Source organism: Gracilinanus agilis, chromosome 2, assembly GCF_016433145.1.
Source record: "Gracilinanus agilis isolate LMUSP501 chromosome 2, AgileGrace, whole genome shotgun sequence".
Taxonomy (NCBI): Eukaryota; Metazoa; Chordata; class Mammalia; order Didelphimorphia; family Didelphidae; genus Gracilinanus; species Gracilinanus agilis.
Window position 1 is genome coordinate 241,620,022 of NC_058131.1, and position 24,797 is coordinate 241,644,818.

The 24,797-nt window shown below is 41.5% G+C and overlaps 1 protein-coding gene across 1 annotated transcript in view; it reads right to left on the bottom strand.

Annotated features, from left to right (window-relative positions):
- Positions 1 to 24,797, bottom strand: part of ZMYND8 (zinc finger MYND-type containing 8) — a 131,379-nt gene that overhangs the window by 13,914 nt on the left and 92,668 nt on the right. The window contains exons 15-20 of the mRNA XM_044659621.1: positions 22,572 to 23,078; positions 8,520 to 8,903; positions 7,159 to 7,349; positions 3,015 to 3,095; positions 2,404 to 2,482; positions 574 to 857 (exon numbers count right to left, since the gene is read on the bottom strand). Coding sequence (XP_044515556.1) covers positions 574 to 857; positions 2,404 to 2,482; positions 3,015 to 3,095; positions 7,159 to 7,349; positions 8,520 to 8,903; positions 22,572 to 23,078 — 1,526 coding nt within the window. The remainder of the gene's footprint in view (positions 1 to 573; positions 858 to 2,403; positions 2,483 to 3,014; positions 3,096 to 7,158; positions 7,350 to 8,519; positions 8,904 to 22,571; positions 23,079 to 24,797) is intronic.

Here is a 24,797-nt window from a genome sequence, read left to right on the forward strand (position 1 = left end):
GTGTCATGCCCCACACCTCCACCAAATGCCAAGCATGTCCTGTCCCCTCCTTACCCAACACAGGGAAGGGAAGGAAAGGCTCCCATTGGGCTGCTGGGCTGAGGGGGGTGGGGTGGGGGGAGGAGTGAAAAAATATCAGGCTTGGTGGAGAGGGAGAAGGGAGAAGCTGTGCCCGAGTCCTTCTGCCTTTCTAGTAATGAACTTGGGGGAAGGGGGGGTTTGCCTACAGAGAGAGCTCTGCATGCCGTCTTTGGCACCCGTGCCATCGGTTCACCATCACTGAGCTAGGAGCTAGAAGAGGGCTACATCAGATTAGTTTTGAAACAAATACTGAGTATCATCCAGTAGGAGGAGGAATAGGGAAGGGTTCAAGTGTATCACTTATAATGTTACGTGGAACACCATGACAATGTCTACATGTTTAAACACCATGACAACGTCTCCATGTTTACTTCTGGAACAAAAGGATACCAAAAATGACTACCTGGTTCCTCCGAGGCAATGCTAAGGTCCTCCTTATTCTCTGCTGGCTTTCCAACCCCAAGGGGAAGTCCTTGAGCCAATGACCCTCACAGGCCCAGGAGCCTCAGATCGAAGGATCTGGACGTGCAAGTTACCTGACTGTGTGCATGATTTCATGTGCTCAGGCCAGTGGGCCTGCTGGCACGGGTAATCGCAATAGCTGGTGTTCCAACAGCAATAGAAGATGGCTTCTTTCTTGCAGTTTGCACACCACTGTTTCTTCTTGGTCTCATCTACCGCCTGTTGCTTCTCCAGCTCCATCTGCTTCTTGACCTCGGCGATGAGGCGGTCTCGCTCCTGCTCCAGGCTTTGCCGCATCTCAGCCATGGTCAGTTCTGTACAAGTCACGGAGAAATCATCTTGTCATTATCGCTTATCCACACGGGGGTGATCAGGATTTATCATTAATCCTGGCTCACAACGACAGGTCAAGTCAAACACCAAGCTAAGATTTCAAGGGTAGTTAGAGGGCTCAGTGGCTTGAGATGTGGGATCCATAATGCTGAGAGGGGTCCAAGCTGCAGCACATAATTCTGTAGTGCCCCCCAGAACTCTAAGAGAGCCATGTCTAGAGACTAAAAGTCTTGGGTTCAAATCTGGCCTCTGACACTTTAGCTGTGTGACCCTTGACAAGTCATGTAAGTCCCACTGTCTACCTCTTACTGCTCTTCTGTCTTACAACCCAACACACAGTATTAATTCCAAGACAGAAGATAAGGGTTGAAAAATAAAATAAAAATAAAAACAAGCTAAGATTTCTCCAATTTGGGATTGGGTTGGGAGAAAAGAAGAGGCAAACAAGACTTGAGCCTTGGCCTCCCTAATTCCTAAACACTAAACCTTAAGATCTCATTCCATGCCACTAAAACTCTCAAAGTTGAGCTTGCAAGAGAGGAAGAAAATAGGGACTGGATGATGGAACTCCTGGGGGAGGAAAGCCCTTCCAATAAGTGCAGGCTGGCATCTTCTCTCTACTTTAAGTCATCAAAGTCACCTTGAACATTGAGAGGTTAAGGGAATTGCTCGAGGTCACTTAGGAAATACATCAGGAGAAGAACTTGAACACAGGACACGCTGGCTCTAAGGCCAAATCTCCATCTACTATGCCTAATGCCTTTCTGAGGAAGAGAATAACAAGGGAAATGAACCCTTAGAGAAGATGGGAGGCCTATATTAGCCCCTGATGTCTTTCACTACGTATTAGATGCAATACTCTAAGACCTGGAGAAAGTAAAACTTTTAAGAGCCAGAAAGACCCTGGGAGAACATCTTATCATCATTTTACAGATGGGTAAACTGAGGTCCAGAGAAAGAATAGAAATAAGTGAATAAATAAATAAATGTAATGGTAATGATAAATAATATTATGATATATAGTAATATGTATTATAATATATAATAATGAATAATATTTGTTTAACATAATAATATAAATAATGATGGGTAATAAGTAAATAATAAATAATAAAATGCCTGTCCAAGGCACATGCTGCACTAATAATGAAACCAGGACTAGAACTCAGATTTCCTAACCCAAGAAAAAAAGAAGGGTGGCAAAAGCCCCCTCTTAGACAAGAGGCCCCAGGAGATCTTTACCTTCTGTCAGACACACCTGAAAAAGTTTTCATCTCAATTTTAAAAAACTGAGGAAATGCAAGAAGATTCCATTAGAACTTGATTTCATTCTGATTGGGGTTTTTTTGGTGATCAAGACATCTAGAAATCCTGCCCCTCACATACACAGCTGCAATTGCAAACAAATATTCCCTCCCTCCTCCAGTCTTCATTTGGGACCAAGGTATATGGACTGCACATCTAAGCTTGCCCACTTTAACCCCTTCTCCGGCTAAGGGTTAGAAACCATCCCAGATGGAGGGATACCCAGGTTGTGCTTCATCTCTGAGAGTTCCTGCTGATGTAGCCACTGAAGTTTCTCGATCTCGATCCTCAAACGTCGAATCTGAAGCAAGGGGAGAAAAAGTTTGGACAGACCAAAATTAGGGACTGCATGAACACACAGATACAAATGTGAGCTATCAAAAAAAATCCAAGCCTGCCTATCACTTCTAACCTCAAGGACTTTAGACCTCTATCCAAATCCATTGGACCCAAACCCCGCCGGTCACCTCACTGTTGAAAAGTCAACAAATCCAGACTCTCCAAACAGATTCACACCCGCATCCCTCCTCCCTTGGAAACCAAAGCGAGGGACCAACACTGAACCCTCTGAAAACTGATCAGACACATGGTCATGGCATCAAGTGGGGTCCATCTCGGACATGAGAATAAAGGCAAGAATGGAACAAAACAAGTTCCATCCATGTAGCAACACTGATGGAATCCCCCATTCTTAAGTTTTCATTGGGACTAGGAAAAGGGAGGAAATTTTTTCAGAGCAAACTTCTCTATAGCTCCCTCATGGCACCATCTTTCCCAGAACCAAGACTCATAGTTTTCGGTTTAAAATAAGATAGCAATGAATCTCAACAGACCTCAGCTATTGTACTTCCAGTGGTATTCTTAGACAGGTCATTATATATTTCCGTCATTGTGCCTTTTATAGCATCCATCATCTAAAAGATAAAACCAAAATTAAGACCAGTCAGAATTCAATATCCCAGATGACATCTGCAAGCCAATGACTGAACACACACAAAGAGTGGTTAACTATAGATTCTGAACCTGGGGCAAAAAGGAAAAAAGGCACCCCAGAATCAACCTTTTAGGACAAATTTAATTGGGGAGAGGATATAAGACTTTGGGAGGCTAGCTAGCCTTTACATAGTGCTCTAAGAGTCAGAAAGCTATTATATGTAATCTCATTTGAGCTTCACAACAATCCTGTGCGGTAGACGTTGTCATTATCTCCATTTTATAGAAAAGGAAACTAAGGCTGAGTTGAAGTGACTTGCATGGGGGGTTTGTAAAGCTGCTAAGCATCTCAGTTCAGATTTATACTTGAATTAAGTGACTCTTACCAGTGCTCTATTGACTATGTCACCTAGATTGTAGGCAGCTATTATTTGGGAGATTGAGAAGAAACTAGGGAACAAGACAAAGAGGAGGTTACCTAGAAAGCTGGAGGGATGCAAAGCAGACCATTTGGTAACTTTCTTTGTAAGTAATTTATGCTCACTAACTATACAGACCAGTGATTCCCAAAGTGGGCGCCACCGCTCCCTGGTGAGTGCTGGAGCGATCCAGGGAGGCGGTGATGGCCACAGGTGCATTTATCTTTCCTATTAATTGCTATTAAAATTTTTTTTAAAATAATTTCCAGAGGGCTAAGTAATATTTTTTTCTGGAAAGGGGCGGTAGGCCAAAAAAGTTTGGGAACCACTGATACAGACTAAGCTCAGGTATTTCAACCTACTCAGAGCAGAAGTATTATCAGCACCCTCTAAACTCTGGCACCCTAGGGATGATCACTGCAGCCTAGGTACAGCAGTGGACACATAGTGACTAAGGCTTCTTCTGGAGAGGAGTCCAAGCCCAAAACTCCCAGAGAGTAGATTTTTTATTCAGAGTATGACCAGGAAAGAAATAAGTGGAAAGAGGTCTCTCCCAAGGGAAAACTGATGATGGAAAAAGTGAAAGGGCATGTACGCTGGAGTAGTCAGGGGCCCCTCCACCTTGCCCAACCCCAGGAGAGAGGGCAGACAGCCAGAAGAGCTATTAACGCCTCCAGCCGAAGTCCTAGGTTCAAGGGTTTAACTTTACTCTCTATTTTCCAATCTGCTCCTTCTGTATGTGAAAGTACATTTTCCACAGGCAAATGAAATAGTGTTCGGAAAAAAATCCCAGTTAATTAACCCCCAATTCACCCCAAAACAAGAATGAGGGATGAGGAGAACACAAAGTCTGTCTCACTGTCCAGACAACATGTAGATTTCAATTCCCAGCTTACAACACTGTCCTGCTAGGGGACCTGCCAGGAAAAACAACCCCTAGTATTTTGCAAGTGTTTTACAAGCATTCTTTATTAGTCTATACTGAGATTTCACTACTAATGCTGTCAATTTTTTAAAATTAAAACTAAAATCTCTTTATGAGAAAGTGTTAAAAATTATAAGAAATTTGATATACTCGATATTAATGATTGCATTCCATTTCATCTCCTTATATACATGAGTATTTCCAAATTTAATAAGGAATTCCATAGTAATGAAGAATTATCCTTTTGCCAAAATATACACATCTCAACCTCGAACTCTTGCCTCCTTGGAGACTAAAAAATATTATCCCCACAGGATCAGAGATCAAGATTTTAAAAGTATCTTAGAGGTCATTTAGGCAAACTCTTGGATTTTACAGATGAAGAGACTAAGGCCCAAGGAGGTTAAGAGACTTGATCAACATCATACAGGAAGAATAAGGGCAACTTGGAGGTCCTGAGGAAAAAGCACAGGGCCTAGAGTGAGGAAGACCCGAGTTCAAATCCAGTTTCAAACACTTACTAGCTGTGATACCCTGAACAAGTCCCTGTTAACCTGTTTACCTCAGTTTCCTCATCTATAAATGAAGGATAATAAAAGTACCCACTTTCCTAGGGTTGTTGTAAACCATGTAGCTCAGTGCCTGACACATGGTAAGAGTTGCATAAATTTTGGCTGCCATTATTGTTATTACTAGTATTATTATTCTATACATCAGAAGTGGAATTTGAACCCAGGTCCTCTAACTCCAAAGCCAATGCTCTTTCCTCAATACTTCAAATGGGAGAAAAACTTCTAGAAAAACTGGCTTTTCCTCATATGGTGATACCCTAGAGACTAGGAAACTCCCTGGCCCCAGATTAATTTGTTCGAGGGCCAACATCTGCCAATTTGGCTTTATGATCTTGGGCAAATCATGTTCCCTCTTTGGACCTAAATTTTCTCTACTATAATATGAAGACCTTGAACTAATAAGCTTTCGAGGTCCCTTCCAGCTCCCACATTTTATCAGAAATAGCTAATCTTCATGAGTATAAAGTACATAAATTCATTGCAGAAGAGAGAGACTGGTGGATCTTGTGCTGAGACCATATTTCTCTGGCACACTAGGGACAAAGACCCTATCATTCCACCCTGATTATTTGATAGACACACAGTTCCTAGGCCTTCTCCTAGAAAGGAGTTCAATCCCTGAGAAATTTATTCTTAGCTGCACTAAGACTAATGTATAATTCCTGAAAACATACACATCTTACCAAGAAAAATGGAGAAACCAAACAGAGCAAGCACTTGCAATACAATTTAATACTCAGCTTCCCACAGATGTGAACACTAATTCACAGACCCTGGTATAGAGCCAGATTGTATAGATCAGTGATTCCCAAAGTGGGTGCTACCACCCCTGGTGGGTGCTGCAGCGATCCAGGGGAGCGGTGATGGCCACAGGTGTATTTATCTTTCCTATTAATTGCTATTAAAATTTTTTTAATGGGGGCAGCTGGGTAGCTCAGTGGATTGAGAGCCAGGCCTAGAGACAGGAGGTCCTAGGTTCAAATCCGGCCTCAGACACTTCCCAGCTGAGTGACCCTGGGCAAGTCACTTGACCCCCATTGCCTACCCTTACCAATCTTCCACCTATAAGTCAATACACAGAAGTTAAGGGTTTAAAATTAAAAAAAAAAAATTTTTTTTAATTAATTTCCAGGGGCGCTAAGTAATATTTTTTTCTGGAAAGGGGGCGGTAGGCCAAAAAAGTTTGGGAACCACTGGTATAGATGCTTCAATTTGCTGGGCATTTGGCAAAAGCAATAAGGAAAACTGGAAAGCAACAGCTCATTGTTAGGTAAGGAGAATGGAAACAGTGTGTCGTTTCCCCCCTCCAACTGCTCCATATTTTAAAAAATAAAATGTCATTATCTTTGGTGATATAAGAAAATTCTTAGCAGATGTCACATGATTTCAGAATCCTAACAACCACTGTTCTATAAGTGGCCCATTCCACTACTACTGTCATATGTAATGCATTCATTCCAACTTCAAAATCTTTGGCAAAAGCAAAAATTAAAACTGGAAAGGAATAGCTCTGTGTTAGATCAGGAAAATAAATACATCTTCCTCTTCTTTTTCCATATTAAGAAAAAAATTCCTAATTAAGAGTCAGTGATATCAGAAAACTTTATCTTAGCTGATATCATATGATTTAGTCTAACAACCTCTGCATAGAAATATTTACTCAGTCCAGTAAGATCCTATGTAATAGACTGAGTAATTCCAAAATTTAAAGTCACCGGATGGTTAGGTGACCAACAATATCAAGAATGATAAAATCTGTGGGCAGCCAGGTGGCTCAGTGGATGGAGAGCCAGGCCTAAAGATGGGAGGTCCTAGATTCAAATCTGACTTCAAGCTACTTCCCAGCTGTATGACCCTAGGCAAGTCACTTAACTCCCATTGCCTAGCCCTTACCGCTCTTCTGTCTTGGGGTCAATACCCAGCCAGTATTGAGACTAAGACAGAAAGTAACGATTTAAAAAAATATAAGGATGATGAGATGGAGGGCAAGAACTGTATCTTCTCCAAATTCTCATCCAAGCCCCATAAAACCTAGAGTTTAAGACTCAAAACCATCTCACTTTAAAAGCATGGCTGTGGAGGTCCTACCACCTCCTTCTGTCTTCACAGCCAAGTTTAATCAGTTTACCTTGCCAGTGTACTTGGCAATGTCAGCAGCCACATCTGCCGAGGCCGTGGCGATGGGCAGGTCAGTGCTAAGGGAAGATGACAGCGTGCTGGAGGATCCTGAGCTGGTGACCATGGACACTGGCTGGGTACTCGTCACAAGAGTGATGGTGGAGGTCGAGGTGCTCTGGGTGATTTCCTTCTGCTGGACAGCTAGAGGAGGAAAGGCTCCCATTACTTCATCACCTCTCATGGCGGCCTCATTACCAAATAGAAGCTGCAGATGACAATGCTCAGACCCATTTCCAAACTCTCAGCTACCCCCTTTCTGGATCAAAGCGAACTTTCTAGGACAGGGTTTCTTAACTGTGGCTCTTGACCATGAACCTCCTTTTTTCATATTTGGATAACTATGGTTTTACATTGAAATCCTATATATCTTATACTTTTAAAAACATTCAGAGAAAGGGTCCATCAGTGCTTCACCAAACTGCCAAAGGAGTCCAGTACACAAAAAAATGTTAATAACCCTTGTTCTCTAGGAGTAAAGACTGGCACTCCTTAAATAAGTCCCCATTGCTGCTAGCGATAGAAAAACTGGGAGAAAGAGGTAGATAGGAAGTTGGAACCCAAAGATCATGGATAAGGACCCTGATCATGATTGGACACGTTTCCATTCTGAGTTAGGTTCCCAGCAGCCAAACAGAACCCCTCTCTCTCCTATAACCCCCTAACACAAAAGTTCTGAGCCTGTGCCTTCACTCTCTAAAATCTTTCGGCGCCCTTCTGCTTTGGGAGGACTTCTCGAGAGACCCCGGACGGCTCTGACTCCCTTTCTCCTCCGTCCTCGCTCTGGCGTCATTTCTTGGGAGTGTGTACATGAAACTGTTAAAGTATGGCGCCAGAGCCCAACCCACATGCAGCCCAAGACAACATGCTCCTTCTTGGAACAGGATCTGCATTAGATCATTAGCTCGCCAAAAAACATCTACATCCCTAGCCTAACCGTGGCAGGTGAATATCAACCAGGAACTAGATTTTAAATGCTTGCTTCGTCTCCAATCAACTCCAGGCTGGGCCGGGAAAGATTTGAGGGATGGAGATACGCAAGCGGGACCCGCTCTGCCGCTAACTCAGTCATTTTCACAGATGGTTTCTCCAAACTGGCTAACGATGCATTTCTATTAAACGGTTCTTTGCTATCTGCTTTTCACACTATATGAATTCGTCAACAAGGCAAAGGAAATGAAGAATGCTTTCGGTGTGGCATGATCTGAAAACAAATGTATAATGGGAACTAAAAAGAGTAAGGATGCTACTCCTAAAAATAGATGGTGGGATGGAAGTTGGGCTCCACTGAGAATGGAGGGAAGGGCAAGATACCTTTCACAGCCTGTCTGGTCTGATATCTTGTCCCTTGGGAGGACTGAGGCTGCTGTTGCTGGCCTTGTTGACTCTGCTGCTGCTGTTGCTGACGCTGGACCTTCTGCATGTGCCATTTCTGAGAAGACGTTTGAAACTTACTTGAAGAATTCCACACGACCCGCTGCACGGCTGGAGCGGTTTCCTTAGGCAGCAGCGGCCTCTGCTTTTTCACGGGGCTCCCGGTGGCCGCGGGGGGAACAGCGATGGCGGGCGTGGCGATGGTGGTGGCGGCTGTGGCGACGCCGGCCGGGGAGGTTTGGGCTGCTGACCGGGTGAGGACCGGGGTTTCGGGGGGAGGATGGCTGCTGCTGGCGCTAGAGGGTGGTGGGGCTTTACCTACAGCTAAAGCCACAAGGGAAAAAACGGTATTGGATTTTTGCTTAACTGACAGCTTCTACCAACCAAGAAAATACTCAGGATTATCTCTGCAAAATGGAGGAAAATTTCACATTTGATTTGAGAATCCATTGAGATGGCATGCATAAACTGCCTTGCAAACCTCAAAACACCATATAAAACATCAGCTATTACTGTGATGAAGAAAAACAATGATTAATTTTTTTATTTTGAAAATTATGAAATATTACTGAAGAAGAGTAACAACACTTAAATATATGTTATATCTAATATAAACTATATTATACAGATTAGAGGGCATGTTATATAGAATATGTACTGTTAGATATAATATATGGGCTATAGTATAATATATGGGGCAGCTCAATGGATTGAGAGCCAGGCCTAGAGACTGGAGGTCCTAGGTTCAAGTCCGGCCTTGGACACTTCCAGCTGTGTGACCTTGGGCAAGTCACTTGACCCCTACTGCCCACCCTTACCACTCCTGGGCCAAGGACAGTCCCTAGCCCAGATGAAAAAGGAGGAGGGTTGGGCGTGGGGCTAGCAACCCCACCCTGTAAAAACTACATCTGCTAAAGAAATGCAACCTAAAGTAGGGGCAGCTGGGCTAGCTCAGTGGATTGAGAGCCAGGCCTAGAGACGAAAGGTCCTAGGTTCAAATCCGGCCTCAGACACTTCCCAGCTGTGTGACCCTGAGCGACAGTGTGACCCATTGCCTACTGGTTGTGGCCCTATGCTCCTAGAATGGAGTCCCAGGATAAAAAAAAAAAAAAAAAAGTATAATATATATTATATACAATAGACTATAAGTACATATATAGGCTGCATTATGTAATATATGACACAAATATATACTAAACAATAAGCTGTGATCTAGATTGCTTATAAAAACTCGTTCTGTGAATATTATTTCATTGGATACTCACAAACCATTCATTTGAGGAAAGTAGTACAGCTGCTACTATTTCCATGAGGAAATGGAGGCCTGGAGAAATTAAACGGGCTTATTTCTGGCCTCCAGGCTAGTCGCTACCTGACCCAGGAAGGAAGTCCAAGCCTAGCCCAATTCCTCGGTCAATGTTACGTGCACTTCATAACACTCTTTTCCTGAACTGCTGGGTGCAGAACAAAGCATACTCCCTTTCACACCAGTTAGGTACCATTTTGTTCTGGGGTCTGGGTTTTATATGAGGGTGCTCTTACAACACAGACCAAGATGGAAGTGTGTTTTGCATGATAATACATGGATGGCCCAGAGCAAACTGCTGACCCTCTCCAAGTTGGGGGAGAGAAAGGAGGGAGACGGTTTGGATCTTATAAATTTGGAAAACGTATGTTGAAAATTATTATTACACATATTTGGTAAATTAAAAATATCTTTGAATAAAGTACAAAAAAATAACACTCTTTCACAAAGAGAACCAGTTGCAAGGACCAGAATAACAAACATTTACTAGGATAGCAGCCACACAAACTGATCTAGCTTTATGGGAGGTGGTTTTCTAATTTACTCTTTATTCACTATAATGATAACCCAGCCAACATTTTTAAAAAAAACAAAAAAAACCTTCCCTTCTAACTTAGAAGTGATACGAAACAGTGGTCCCGAGGCAGAAGACTGGTAAGAACTGGACTTTTAGGATTAAGTGACTTTCCCAGGGTCACACACATAGAAACCATCTGAAGCCAGATTTGAAGCCAGGTCATCTGGACGCCAGGACTGGCACTCTAACCGCTGGGCGATCAAGCTGCTCCACAACCAACATTTTTGTTGTGGTTCAGTCACTTCAGACATATCTCATTTTTTGTGACCTCACTTGGGGTCTTTGTGGAAAAGAAACTCGAGTGGTTTGCCATTGCCTTCTCCAACTCATTTTACATATGAGGAAATGGAGGCAAGTAGAGTTAAGGGACTGACTCAGGGTTCACACGGCTGGTGAGCATCTGAGGCCAGATGTGGAGTCTTTCTGACCGCAGGCCAATGCTCTATACCCTGCACCACTCAGCTACCCTCAAACAACATTGAGTCATCCCAAATTATTTCTGAGGCACTGTGGGGAATATAAAGAAAACTAAAATGCAGCCCTGCCACAACGGAGAGGAATACACTGGAAACAGCACTCATTCTGGAATCAAAGAAGACAAGTTCAAATCCTACTTCTGATGTTTCCTGCCTGTATCATCTTGGCCAAATCATTTGAAGTCATTTCCTAATCTGGGAGATGAGGGAGTTGGGACACCCTTGCCACCTTCCATGTGTGTTTCTTGTATTTGCAGTTATTTGGATTTTGTCTGGCCTTTCTCAGCACAGTGCCTGGCACAGGGCTCACACGTAATAAATGAGTGTTAACTGATGAACTGACTGACTGATTGGATGCCCTCTGAGGTCCCCCCTCTGGCTCAGGATCCATCACCTGAAGCTCACCAGGTGAAGCAGAAGGGATAAGACAAATCCACAAAGGCAGGATGGGGAAAGGAAGCCTCCAAGAGAGGACTTGGGAGGGGGAAACAACCACCCCCTGGAAGACTGGTCACAGAACAGCCTTGAACCTGGCCTCCATGGGAGGCACAGGCAGAGGGGAGGGGAAGAGCAGCCCAGACTGGCTGGAAAACTGTTAAAGAAGGCCCACAACGTGAGTGAAAACTGAGAGCAGAATGAAGGAGAAGTAGCCAGTGGTTTAAAAAAAGATGGCCATTGGGCTCATTTTCTTTTTAAAGCCCTTACCTTATGTTATAGTAAAGGCTACACAATGGGGTTAAGTGACTTGCCCAGCGTCACACAGCTAGGAACTGTCTGTAGTCAGATTGGAACCCAGAACTGCCTGGCTCTCAATCCACTGAGCCACTCAGCTGCCCCTTTTTGACTTGTTTTAAAGAAGAAATAGGTTGTAATTGTGGCTCACAGGATCAGAGCTGGAAGAGAACTTCAAGTCCAGAGGCCAAACAGAAGCAAGCCTTACTTGTAAGAAAAGCGGTTTATACACAAGAGGGTTAGAACTCACCATCAGCTTCCCTTCTGACCCTCGAGGATATGAGGCACCTGCTGGCGTCCAGCACAGAGTGAGAGTTTAAGCAACCACATCATGGCAGGGAAAGAAGAGTCAGATTTATAGACAGAGGACTTGGTTAAGCATCACAGCTCTTGGGGGCAGCTGGGTGGCTCAGTGGATAGAGAGCCAGGTGCATAGGTGGGAGGTCCTGAGGTCAACTCTAGCCCCAGAAACTTCTTAGCTGTGTGACCCTGGGCAAGTCATTTAACCCCCATTGCCTAATCCTTACCAATCTTCTGCCTTGAAACCAATACACAGCAATAAAGGTAGAAGATAAGGGTTTAAAATAAAAAATCCCTGATCTTCTACTTACTATTAATGTGTCCTCAGGCAAGTTATTTAACCTTTATGGGCCTCAATTTCCTCATCTGTAAAATGTATTATAGAATTATAGGTTGAAAAAGACAATCCATCTTTAAGATCTCTCCCAGGTTCAGATCCTGGGGATCCTATTAATTACCACTATTATTGTTATTTAATTAGAACTCTCAAATGACAGTTTACTCCTAAGAAATGAGTTTAGGGCCCCTGAAAACAACTGCAGGATTCTGAGATTATGCATATAATTACTCTCTTATTTTTAAAAGCCAGTAATTTCTCATTAGTACTCTTAATCAGCTAAATTCCAAAACTGCATATTCAAGATACAATATTATAAACTTCCGTATCTGCAATGCAATTAGGAAAAAATAAAATAAAATAAAATAAAATAAAATAAAATAAAATAAAATAAAATAAGGTCCAAAACAATTGTGGGGTTAGAAATAAGCAATGCTGAAAAAACTGAGGAGACAAAATTGGTGGAGACAAAGACCACCCAGGCCACCACAAAGCCTAAATTCATGTACTTCCCGAGAAACATTGAAATGAGCTTTCCCAAAAGAACAAAACGTGTGATTAAAACATTAAGACAGTAAATTACTTAATAAAAAATATGTTCATTCTTTCTAAGTTTATATTGCCCTCATAAAAACATTAATGTAATTATATCCAGAGAAGATTTCAGTAAGCTAAATGTTTCTGGGAAGCCAAGGAGGATGAATGGGAGCAAATTGCCTGTTTTGACTTCTGGGATAAAATGTTCTCCCCCTGTGGTTTGGCTCCCAAACTGTCTGGATAACCACCATTAGGAAGGCAGGCCAAGCACACTCTGAAACCCCGAGGGCTCTAAAGGTGCACTCACCCCTCTCCCTCCCCTCACCAGCAGCCCCGTCCTATTATCTCCAGCCAGAACCTTCTTGTTGTTGAACGCAGAGGCTTCCAAAGGCTACTCTCTGCCCCCTACACAATCTCTGGGAATCTCTGGTGTTTACTATCCAGGCTCACCCCAAACATGGTATTATTGTCTTTCTAGCCTCTCTTCAAAGGGCCAAGAAAAGGTAATTCCACAGATGGAGTTTCTAGCATACAAAAATTTCTCTAATCACTTTTGTGTTCTCCAAATTGCAATCTTAAAATTATATTCTTTGTCTTAGAAAACGAAGAGTCTTTAAAAAAAGATTGGCCCACCCACACAAAAGGCCAGTTTAAATAATAACTAGTTATCTTCTGTCAACCTGTACTCATCAATCCTAAAGTCATCTCTAGCCCAGCCCACGTGAGATCCATTAGGAGGGTCACCTCCATTGCCCAGAGGAGAAAATGAAAAAGTAAAAAAAGATTTAGTCAAGACCTTTGGCATGCATGAACCTGTCTTATCCAAAAATAACCAAATTAGTAGTCTATCCCAGCCATCTTTGACTTGAAAGGCAAGCATTTGGGGAAAAGTAATTCTCTGGTACATTAATTCATTAGGCAGGAAGGCATTTGCCTAATCACAGATTCTCAAAACTTTTTGGTCTCAAACTTAAAAAATTACTAAAGACTATTCCCTAAAAGAACTTGTTCATTTGAGTTATATCTATCAACATTTAGATGCATCTGAAATCAAAACATTTTATTATTATTATGAAAAGAATTTGAAACTATGGAGCCACTGAAAAGGTGTTCAACTTTTAGAACTACAGCCTAGATCAGTGATTCCCAAAGTGGGCGCTACTGCCCATGGTGGGTGTTGCAATGATCCAGGGGAGCGGTGATGGCCACAGGTGCATTTATCTTTCCTATTAATGGCTATTAAAATGTTTAAAAATTAATTTCCAGGGGGCTAAGTAGTATTTTTTCTGGAATTGGAGTGGTAGGCCAAAAAAGTTTGGGAACCACTGGCCTAGATGATCAAGACAATTCTAGGCCCAGAAGTTTATGAACTGGTGTCTTAAGAAAAGAAAGAAAGGGGGCAGCTGGGTAGCTCAGTGGATTGAGAGCCAGACCTAGAGATGGGAAGTCCTAGGTTCAAATCTGGTCTCAGACACTTCCTAGCTGTGTGACCCTGGGCAAATCACTTAACCCCCATTGCCTAGCCCTTACCACTCTTCTGTCTGCCTTGGAGCCAATACACAGTATTGACTCCAAGATGAAAGGTAAGGGTTTAAAAAAAATCTATTAAAAAAAAAAAAAAGAAAAGAAAGAAGGCTGTGTGACCCTGGACAAGTCACTTAACTACCATTGCCTAGCCCTTACACTCTACAGCCTTGGAACCAATACATCATACTGATTTTAAGATGAGTTGGGAGGGAAGAAAGGAAAAAACGGATCACAGATTTTCCTTCTCATTATGATCTCTCATTATAGCTCAATAGCTATAAAAAAAAATAATTTACTCCATTGGGGCTCATGAATACCCAACAAATCAGAGTTAAAAGTGTCAGAAGTACAATGACAAAGTATAGCCTAACCTGGCCTTTGAAAGACTATTCATCAAAAAAAGAAAAAATCATTGAAAAAAGATTACTTCTAAAAATAGCAGAATGTAGGGCAGCACAGTGGATAGAGTGCCAGGCCTAGAATCAAGAAGATCTGGGTTTAAATCTGGCCTCAAATATTTTCTAGCTGTGTGACCCAAGGCAAGTCACTTGACCCCAACTGTCTAGCCCCTGACACTTTGTCAAAGAAGTGATACTAAAACAGAGCATAAGGGTTTTGAAAATAAAATAAAAATAGAAGAACCTCATAAAATAACAGAAATCCCCCCCAAAAAAAATTAAAACAAGAGTAAGACTACACTATAATATCAGTCATAGAATCATAGAAGTGGTCCAACTTCCAAATTTTATAAGAAACATTCTCTTTTGGGCCTTTTACAACATAGGAGAGGGGACTTTATGGGATTGAAAGAGCACCTGTCCTGGGGTCAGTCTGAAGGTCTGGGTTTGACTCTGTGAACATAAGTACTTCTCCAGTGCTAGGGGCATCTCTTCCCTATCCAGTGCTATCTAATGCCCCAAGATTAATTCATGCAAAAAAGACTTCCTAACCAGAAAATAACTTGCTATTGTTGTCACCTATTGAGGGGTGAGGAAGAGGTGGGGCCTCCTATAAGGTTTCCTTAGAATTGAGAATTAAAAGTAAAGAAGCATCGAGGGCCAACTACAGCTCTGCAATTCCATAAAAGAGTGGCCCAGTCACGGTAGCAGTTAAGCGACTGGCCAACAGTCACACAATCAGCACATGTTAGAGGCAGAACTTAAAACCAGGGCTTCCTCCCCCTCCCCAGTCCCAGGCCAGTTTTTGGTTGACTAAGGAATGTGGATCTTTGGGGTCATTATTCTTGGAATGACTGGTAAAAGAAAGCTCTTCTACTGCCCAGTGCAATAAAAATGAGCCCGATTCGTCCCTCCTCTAGTGGCAACATCCCTGTTTCCAATCCCTTCGTGTGTAACTTAAAGGGATGTTGGGTAATCTAATTCAGGGGCATCAAATTTCTATTTACACATTTGCCATTCATAGACAGGCCAGGAAGAGGAAGGGAAGGATGTCCTGACCAAAAGTTGGCCTGCGCGTCCCCTACCACTCTCTCCTTCCCTTCCCATCTCTTTCCTTCCAAGACTTGTGTCCTCTACTATTTACCTGCCCTGTGTAAATGGAATTAGCTCTAGCCCATTCATAGTCAAAACTCTACTTACCCTAGGCATCTAGATTATATCATCCCCACCTCCCTCAGTAGGGAGGGGAGATGAGTTAATCAAGTGACAATAAGTAACAAATCAAGAACAAGGTACTGCCCTTTGGGCAGTCCAAATCAGAGTAGAGGCTGCTATTTGTCCACTTGAATTAGAGGTGGACCCATGGGAAGTGGAAACTATCTCTTCAAGTACGTGGTTACTTCCTGGGTGAAGCAGTTCGGGCTTTGAACTTGGTGCTGAAGGTGCTCCGCTGGGACCTCAGACAGTTTCTACTCTGAACTGTCAAGTGGATAAGTTAGGCTGACTTCCTTGGCCTACCTTGGCGTTTCCAGACTCTGCCTTAAGTAGGCTTATAGCCCCTCTGATTGCTAAGGTCTTGTGGCTTGTAACCTAGTTTAATTAGCCCTTTAACTCTCTCTCTCTTTCCAGGCCTCTCCAGGCAAGGACTAGCCTCTCCCTCTCTCTATTTCCCTACCTTTTACCTTCCTAATTGTAAATAAACTACCTTAAACCCAATCCTGACTTGGGTCTATTTTAAATATGGAATCAATCTGAATTATCAATTCCTGGCAGCCACACTTTAAATATAAATCTATAAAATACCTAAATCTCCCTCTGACAGCCCCAACAGCTCGGAGCTACTCTCCTCCCTTCAGGCACAGAGCAAGGCCAAGGGGAAGGCTTTGTCATGATGAAAGAGCTTGACTTAATTTATAAAATTTATAAAAGGGAGAAAAATCATCTTTTTCCCATCTATACCATTCCTCAGAGTTGTTATGGAACTCAATGGAGATAAGGGACAGAGAGCAGAACTAGGATTTCACAGACAGAGGGCTCTCCTGGAAGAGAAAACATCCTCTACCAAAAAAGCCATCTATTGACTTAGCTTAAAAATGTAGTCTTCTCTCTATGTCTTAGGTGTTTTTATTTATTGTGTTAAACATTTTACAGTTACATTTAATGGAGCTTCAGCCTCATTTGAGAGGCTTTGATGTTTGATAACGCCAGGCTAGAGCTCTGATAAGTCAAGTGACTTTGTGACATCCCATCATATCCCCCCAACATAGTCTTCCTGTCTCTAATATCTAATCTCTTCACTATGAAATGGTGCTTCAAGGAAAACCTTATTGTATCAATTCTATAAATGTTAGGTCTTGTTATTGTCATTGTAGGATCAACGTTAGGGGGTGGTGGCAGTGGTGGTAGCGTATCAATGTTAGATGTTGTTTATACAATAGATGATGTAGGTGGTATTGCTGTATAAATTGTGGGTGCTGGTGGTGGTTGGGTGCTGGTAGTGATAGTATTGGTGGTGTGTCATTTGGAATTGTTGTAAGCCCTGGAAGACTACAACTCCCAGGGCTCTCTGCTACAACTTCCCCTGACAACTCTCACTTCCTTTGTGGGAGGTGTCAGAGAAAGTATAAAAGAGGGAGTTTGGTGCCTTTTCTCATGCTCTCCCCTGGGGGGTCTGCTCTCCTTGGATCCCGAGCACTCTCTCAGCGACTTTTTCCCTTTCTATCTACCTCCTAGTTTTTCCTAGACCTTCTCCTTTCTACTCTAAATAAAACCCAGCTATTCTAAACCCTAAAGTTGCTCTCTGATGTTTTATTTGAGCCCTGAAGGGCTCTTGTCAATCTCCCCCTCCGGGGCTGGGGATGTTACCTTCCTTTCCCTTCCTCTACCTTCCTCTCTTCCTTTCTCCCATCGAACCTTCCATCTACCTTCCCTTCACCCCCCTCACAGTGGTGAATAAATGTATGGATGGGGAGGAATGTTTTCCATCATGGGTATTCACCACCATCATCTAGTAACCCAATACCTCCTCACAAATACTCTAGAATGACAATAGTGGAACTCAATTCTACCGGACTCCATCTATCCAACCAATGACAAGAGCAGTCTTTTTTAACAGGCCTTTTCACATTTCACTGTCCCAAGATCTACTCAATTAATGGGACTTACTTTCAAGAGTTAGTCTCAATTGCCTTACAAAAAAATAAAGAAGTGGTGTGGCCTAGTGGAAAGAGTTATCAATATGGAATCAGATCAACACAAAATCAGTTTACATTTGTGTGTTCTGAGGCAAATCACTGGCCCTCTCTGGACCACACCACTAAAAGAAAGATACTGAACAAAATGATATCTGGGGTTCGGTTTCTAGAACTCTTGTTCCAAGGTTACTTCCAAGTGAGACGGTCTGTGTTCCAGTCCAATAGTTCCCATGCTTTCTGGTCTCAGAACTCCTATGCCTCTTAAATATTACTGAGGACCCCACCTTGCCCCCAAAACCAAGGACCTATTATCTGAGTTTTATCTATGGATATCAGTCATAATCTAAATGAAAATGCATGAGTATTTTGAAAAAAATAGTTTTGACTGTACTGATTCCCTGAAAGGTTCTTGAGGACCTCCCAAGAGTTCTAGGACCACACTTTGTTCTAGTCTAAAGCCCCCTAACTTATTTACAATCCAATCTCTACATTGTGTCTGGGAATAGATAGATGGGTAGATATAGATAAATCAGTTATTCAGCACTTAGTGTGTGTCAGGGATACTGTTGTGAGATTTAAATCAATAACAACTCCAAGTATTAATTTTATAATGTTTATTAATAATCACTTGAAGTAGAAGGAATAAAAAAGGAAATAGAAGTATAAAAACCTAATTATCTAACAAAAATAAGACCATGTAAGTTCTCCTGCCTGGCCCAAAAACCAACTTCTACAGCCCAGATTACAGGAAGGGGGGGAGGAGGGGGTGAGCTACACAAAACTTGTATCCTCCCTACATTAGCACATAACATGAGAAGGAACATGGGAAGCTAGGATTTATAGTCCTGGGAAGCTAATCCTAATTACACACTGTCAAGAGTAAAAAAAATTGATATTAAAATTTATCAAGATCTGATGAGAAGGGGGCAGCTGGGTAGCTTAGTGGATTGAGAGCTAGGCCTAGAGACGGGAGGTCTTGGGTTCAAATCTGGTCTCGGACACTTCCCAGCTGTGTGACCCTGGGCAAGTCACTTGACCCCCATTGCCTACCCTTCCCACTCTTCTGCCTTGGAACCAATACAAAGTATTGACTCTGAGACAGAAGGTAAGGGTTTAAAAAAAAAAAAAAAAAAAGATTTGATTTGAAAATTCCAAAAAGCCACCCAGTGTGAAAGTCTCCTAATTGGTCTCTCAAGTTCCAGTCTCTCCCCAACTATCACGGGCTAATGCCAAGTACGAGAAGCAGGAGAACAAGTTATACAATAACTATAAGAAGTGAAAAGAAAACCTTGAGAAGCATAAGAATCAGCAACCAATCACAACTCAGAAGGCCTGATGATTAAGCAGCTTTGGGCTTCTCAACAGAGAAAAGTGAAAGCTTATATTTCCAGACACCAACAATGGGTAAATATGGCATACCTGTCTATATTTATCCGTTACAAGGGAGAGCTATCATTTTTTGAAGGGGGAGACGAAGGAGAGGTCATGACAGCCCACAAAGAAAAAAGAAAAGGGGAGAAAAAGTGTAAATGAAACATTTTTTAAATACAAGAAAAAAAAGTTCAGAAGAGAACAGGGAAATGATTGAGCTATAAATAGTTTTAAACTGCACTAAGACTATTGGAACACCCAAACTTTTTTAAATGTATGTATGTCCCAGTTATGCCACATCCCCTCCAACATTCATTACTCTCCCCTGCTATCATTTTAGCCAATCTGTTAGGTGTGAGGTGATACCTCAGAGTTGTTTTGATTTGCATTTCTCTAATTATTAGAGATTTAGAACACTTTCTCATGTGCTTGTTGATAGTGGCAAAAATGGGACATTAATGCATTGCTGGTGGAGTTGTGAGCTGATCCAACCATTCTGGATGGCAATTTGGAATTATACCCAAAGAACGCTAAAAGAATGCCTGCCCTTTGATCCAGCAATATCACTGCTGGGTTTGTACCCCAAAGAGATCATAGATAAAAAGACTTGTACGAAAATATTTATAGTCGTGTTTTTTGAGGTAGCAAAAAACTGGAAAACGAGGATATGCCCTTCATTTGGAGAATGGCTGAACAAATTGTGGTATATGCTGGTGATGGAATACTATTGTGCTCAAAGGAATAATAAACTGGAGGAATTCCATGTGAACTGGAAAGACCTCCAGGAATTGATGCAGAGTGAAAGGAGCAGAACCAGGAGAACATTGTACACAGAGACTTATGATACACTGTGGTAAAATAGAATGTAATGGACTTCTGTACCAGCAGCAATGCAATGACCCAGGACAATTCTGAGGGATTTATGGAAAAGATGCTACCCACATTCAGAGGAAGAACTGCAGGAGTGTAAACACAGAAGAAAAACAACTGCTTGAACTCATGGGTTGATGCAGACATGGTTGGAGATATGGAAATAGGTCTTGATTGATGACACATGTTAAAACCAGTGGAAATGTGCATTGGTTATGGGGGGAGGTGTTTGGGGGGTGAAGGGGAAAGTAAGAACATGAATCGTGTAACCATGGAAAATTTTTCTAAAAATAAAAAATTGAAAAATTGAAAAAAATAAATAAATGTATATATGCTATAGGGGGCAACTGGGTGGCTCAGTGGATTGAGAGACAGGCCTAGAGATGTGAGAACCTGGGTTCAAATCTGGCCTCAGACACTTCCTAGGCATGTGACCCTGGGCAAGTCATTTGACCCCCATTGCCTAGCCCTCACCACTCTTCTGCCTTGGAGCCAATACACTGTATTGACTCTAAGACAGAAAGTATGGCTTTAAAAAAATAAAATAAAATAAATGTATGCTATATGTAATACTCATGGCTGCCTATATAATAATCCTCTTTTTCTTTTCTCTGTATATGGAAATATTCATGTTTGTTGATGTTTCTCAGGTAGATAAAGAGATTTAAGAAGATGAAGATGAGAAGGACAGAGATGCTAAAAATTCCAAAGAGCAAGGGAATCCTTAACCTGTTTAAATATGAGCACAAGGGAATGATGGGAAAACAACACAAATAAGGACATGAGACCAATTTCATGCCTTTAATACTTTAACACTAAGGGAATGCACTTTGGTTAAAGAACAGACAGAAGCAATTAAAATGTTGCTGAGGAACAAATTTATTTGAGATTAGAACAAAATTTGTAGATAACTGGTGACCTCTATGACAGGGTAGATGTAGTCTCAAGAATGAAGGAACCTAGGCTTTAGGCCTAATTTGGTCCTGTTCAATGAGCCCATCTTTAAAATGAGGAAATTTGGAAAGCCCCTTCTAACTCTACAATTTAAGTCACTCTGTGACTAGTTGTGTGACGTTAGGCAAAATAACAACTCTGAGTCTCTACACAATAAAGCTAACAGCTGCCTTTCCTAGTTCACAGAACTTTAATGAGGATGAAAACAGATAAGTCTACCCTAAAACATCTCCAGTATATGACTATGTCTCCACTAATATAGCTTTTACCTAGGTTCTAACATTTGACCTAGAGGAGTTTAACAGTCTCCTAGTGTTCAGTCTCTCCCCATTCAATCTATTCTCTACATAGCTAACAAATGTATATTCTTAAAACATCAACCAAGTTGCTACTTCATTCAAAAATTGCTTCTGGTATAAAATACAACCACCTTAGCCTAGCTTAAGTCCAGAATATAGCTCTAAATTAACCTTGCTTTTCTAATATCATATTATACCCCTTGATACAGTCTTGGTTCTAGTCAATCTGGCCTAAAAACTATTCCTATCTACATAACATTCCTTATCCTTTGTCCATATCTATACTTAAATAGTCTCCTCAATTTCTGAATGAATTCCTCTCTTCATTTCTCTATTTATTTCTTCTCTATTTACTTATTTCTGAAACCAAGGCATCTTCCTACTCACTTACTCTCTGAACTAAGAGTGGTTGCTCAGTGTCTCTACCAGCTTCCCTGCCCCACTTAGGGATAAACTACCCCCCACTCAAGTCCCATTCACTGACTGGAACATCTGTGGCCATGACCGCCATTTTGTGAAGAGCCTATAGCCATGGTGATTTGCTTCACCTCCAGCTCTATCTCTCTACAAGTTGATTTTATATTCCCCTGTCATCTCCCCAAGTAGAATCTGAGATACTTGAAAGGAGAGGCCATGTTGTTAATAAATGATCTCTTAGCAATCATAGATATCTATCCATCTATATCTCTATCTCTAGAAAAAAGTAATGTCATTGAAGAAAAGGAAACCAGCATTTATTAAGCTGCTGATATATGCCATGCACTGTATTAAGCACTTTATAAATATCAATTCATTTGATCCTCATAACACCCTATGAGGCATGTACTAATACTAATGTCATTTTACAGTTGAGGAAACTGAGGCAGATGGAGGTTAAGCAACTTGCCCCATAGTCCCACAGCTAATGTCTGAGATTGGATGTGAACTCAGGTCTTCCTAATGCCAGAGTCAACGCTCTATCTAGTGTACCACCTTGCTGAGGGAAGGCAGCAATTCATCTTTATGTATTCCAAGTACCTAAGGCACAATACCTTAAACAGAGTTAAAGTGTTTACCAAATGTCTGATGGTGGCAAGAAAATAAGTTATAATATTCTGAACCCCACGGAACTTACCTTCTTGCTTAGCAGGTGGTTCTTTGGACTCCTTCTTGCTTTTTCGTCCCTCTCGCCCAGAGTGATCTTCACCAAGATCTATGACAAGTTCACTCTCTGAATCAGAGTCCAGACCTAAATGTACCGTAGGAGAATCTGTCTCATCTTTGCCTTTAACTTTCTCTTTCACAGGATGGGGTAAAGTCTTTACTTTTTCAGGAAAATCCTTCTCAGGATCTGTAGTGGATTTTTCTTTGACCAGAGGGTCTGATTTTTCAGCAGGGGGTGATGTGCTTTTTAAATCTTCTTTGATTTCCACTGGAGTGGGAGGTTTGGGCTTTTTTTTCAAGGCAGCTGAATCTTTGTCTGTCCGGCTACTTTCCTTGTCTTCCGTCTCCTCCTGTTCAATCTTTGTTTTCTGTTCATCATCACTGATGTACTCACTGTCGCTCGTGTCCGATTTCTCTGAATCTTCTGAATCACTGTGCTCTACTGCTGTATAAACATCTTCTGAGATCTCATTTATTCCTAAATGAGGAGAAAAAAATCAGTGAGCACTGCATTCATTAACCAAGAGAAGAACCCCTCACCTTTGTGATCACTACACAAACATTTTTAAAGATCAAACATTACAGGGGAAACTGGGTTCTTATTATGGATAGGCAGCATGATATGATAAAAACAGTAGCCTCAAGTCTTGGGTTCAAGTCATAGCGTCCCAGTATTTGAGAGCTGAAAGGCACCTTACTTTAGCAGAACTATCCTAACCTATACCTGAAAAAAAAAAAAAAAAAACCAAGAAACTGTTGATTTCAGAAAAACCTGGGAAGACCTGTATGAACTGATACAAAGTAAAGTGAATAGAACCAAGCAAACAATTTATATAGTAACAATAATACTGTAAAGAGAAACAACTTCAAAAGATTTAGGAATTAGGAATTTCTGATCAACACAATCACCAACCATAATTACAAAGGACTCATGATGAAATATGCTTTCAGAGAGAAATGGCAGCCCAGAGAAAAAAAATGTTCTTCTCTTTCTTGTTTCTTTTTTGGACATGGTGAATGCAAAAATTTGTCTTGCATGGCTAATACATATTTGTAATGGCTTTTGTTTTTCTTGCCTTCTTGAGCAGGAAAGGGGAAGGAGGAATAGAGGGAATTCAGAAGTGAAAATAAAACAAAACTAAATTTTAAAAGAAAAAAGAAATATCGACCAAAACATACTTAAAAAGTCATCATTATAGCTTCTGATTGAAGGTCTTCAAGAAAGGGAAACCCATGAACTTCCAAGGTGTCCATTCCACTTTTAGATAATCCACTCTAATAAACTGAAAGTTTTTCCTAATATCAAGCTCTAAGCAATCTCTACAATGTCTACCCATTGGTCTTGGTTTTAGCCTCTGCGGTCAAACAAAATATTATAACCCTTCCACATAAGAGTCCCTCAATATTTATGGCCATTTGAGTCTTCTCCAAACTAAAAAGGCCCAATATCAAAAAAAAAGGCCCCAAATCAACCTGTATGTGGCATGGACTCACGACCCTATATCATCCTGGTGGGCCACCTATGCATAGTCTTCAGCTTATCAACTTTACCACTTATGAGGCAGGAAGAGTTGAACAATTCTCTTCCTTTCTCTAAATTTGGTTTCTTTGTGGGCAAAATGGAATACAAGCACTACCCACCTTACCATAGATATAGTGTTGGGACCTAGAGTCTGGAACTCATTTTCCTGAATTCAAATCTGCCCTTAAGACATTTACTAGCTGTGTCACCCTGGGCAACTTTGTTGGCCCCAATTTCTTTTTTTTTTTAAACCCTTGTACTTAGGTGTATTGCCTCATAGGTGGAAGATTGGTAAGGGTGGGCAATGGGGGTCAAGTGACTTGCCCAGGGTCACACAGCTGGGAAGTGGCTGAGGCCGGGTTTGAACCCAGGACCTCCTGTCTCTAGGCCTGACTCTCACTCCACTGAGCTACCCAGCTGTGCCCCCAATTTCTAACTGTAAAATGAAGCTAGAGAAAGAAATGGCAAAACCCTCCAGGTTCTGTCAAAAAAACCCAAAATGAGGTCCAAAGAGTCAGACACAATTAAAAAACAACTGAACAGTAGCATATGTAGGTACTAATGACTTTATATTTATTCTGTATCTACATTTATTTATATCCCTGTTATCTCCTCTGTTAGAATGTAAGCCCGTTTACAAGAAGGGATTGGTTCATTTTTCTACTTATATTCTCA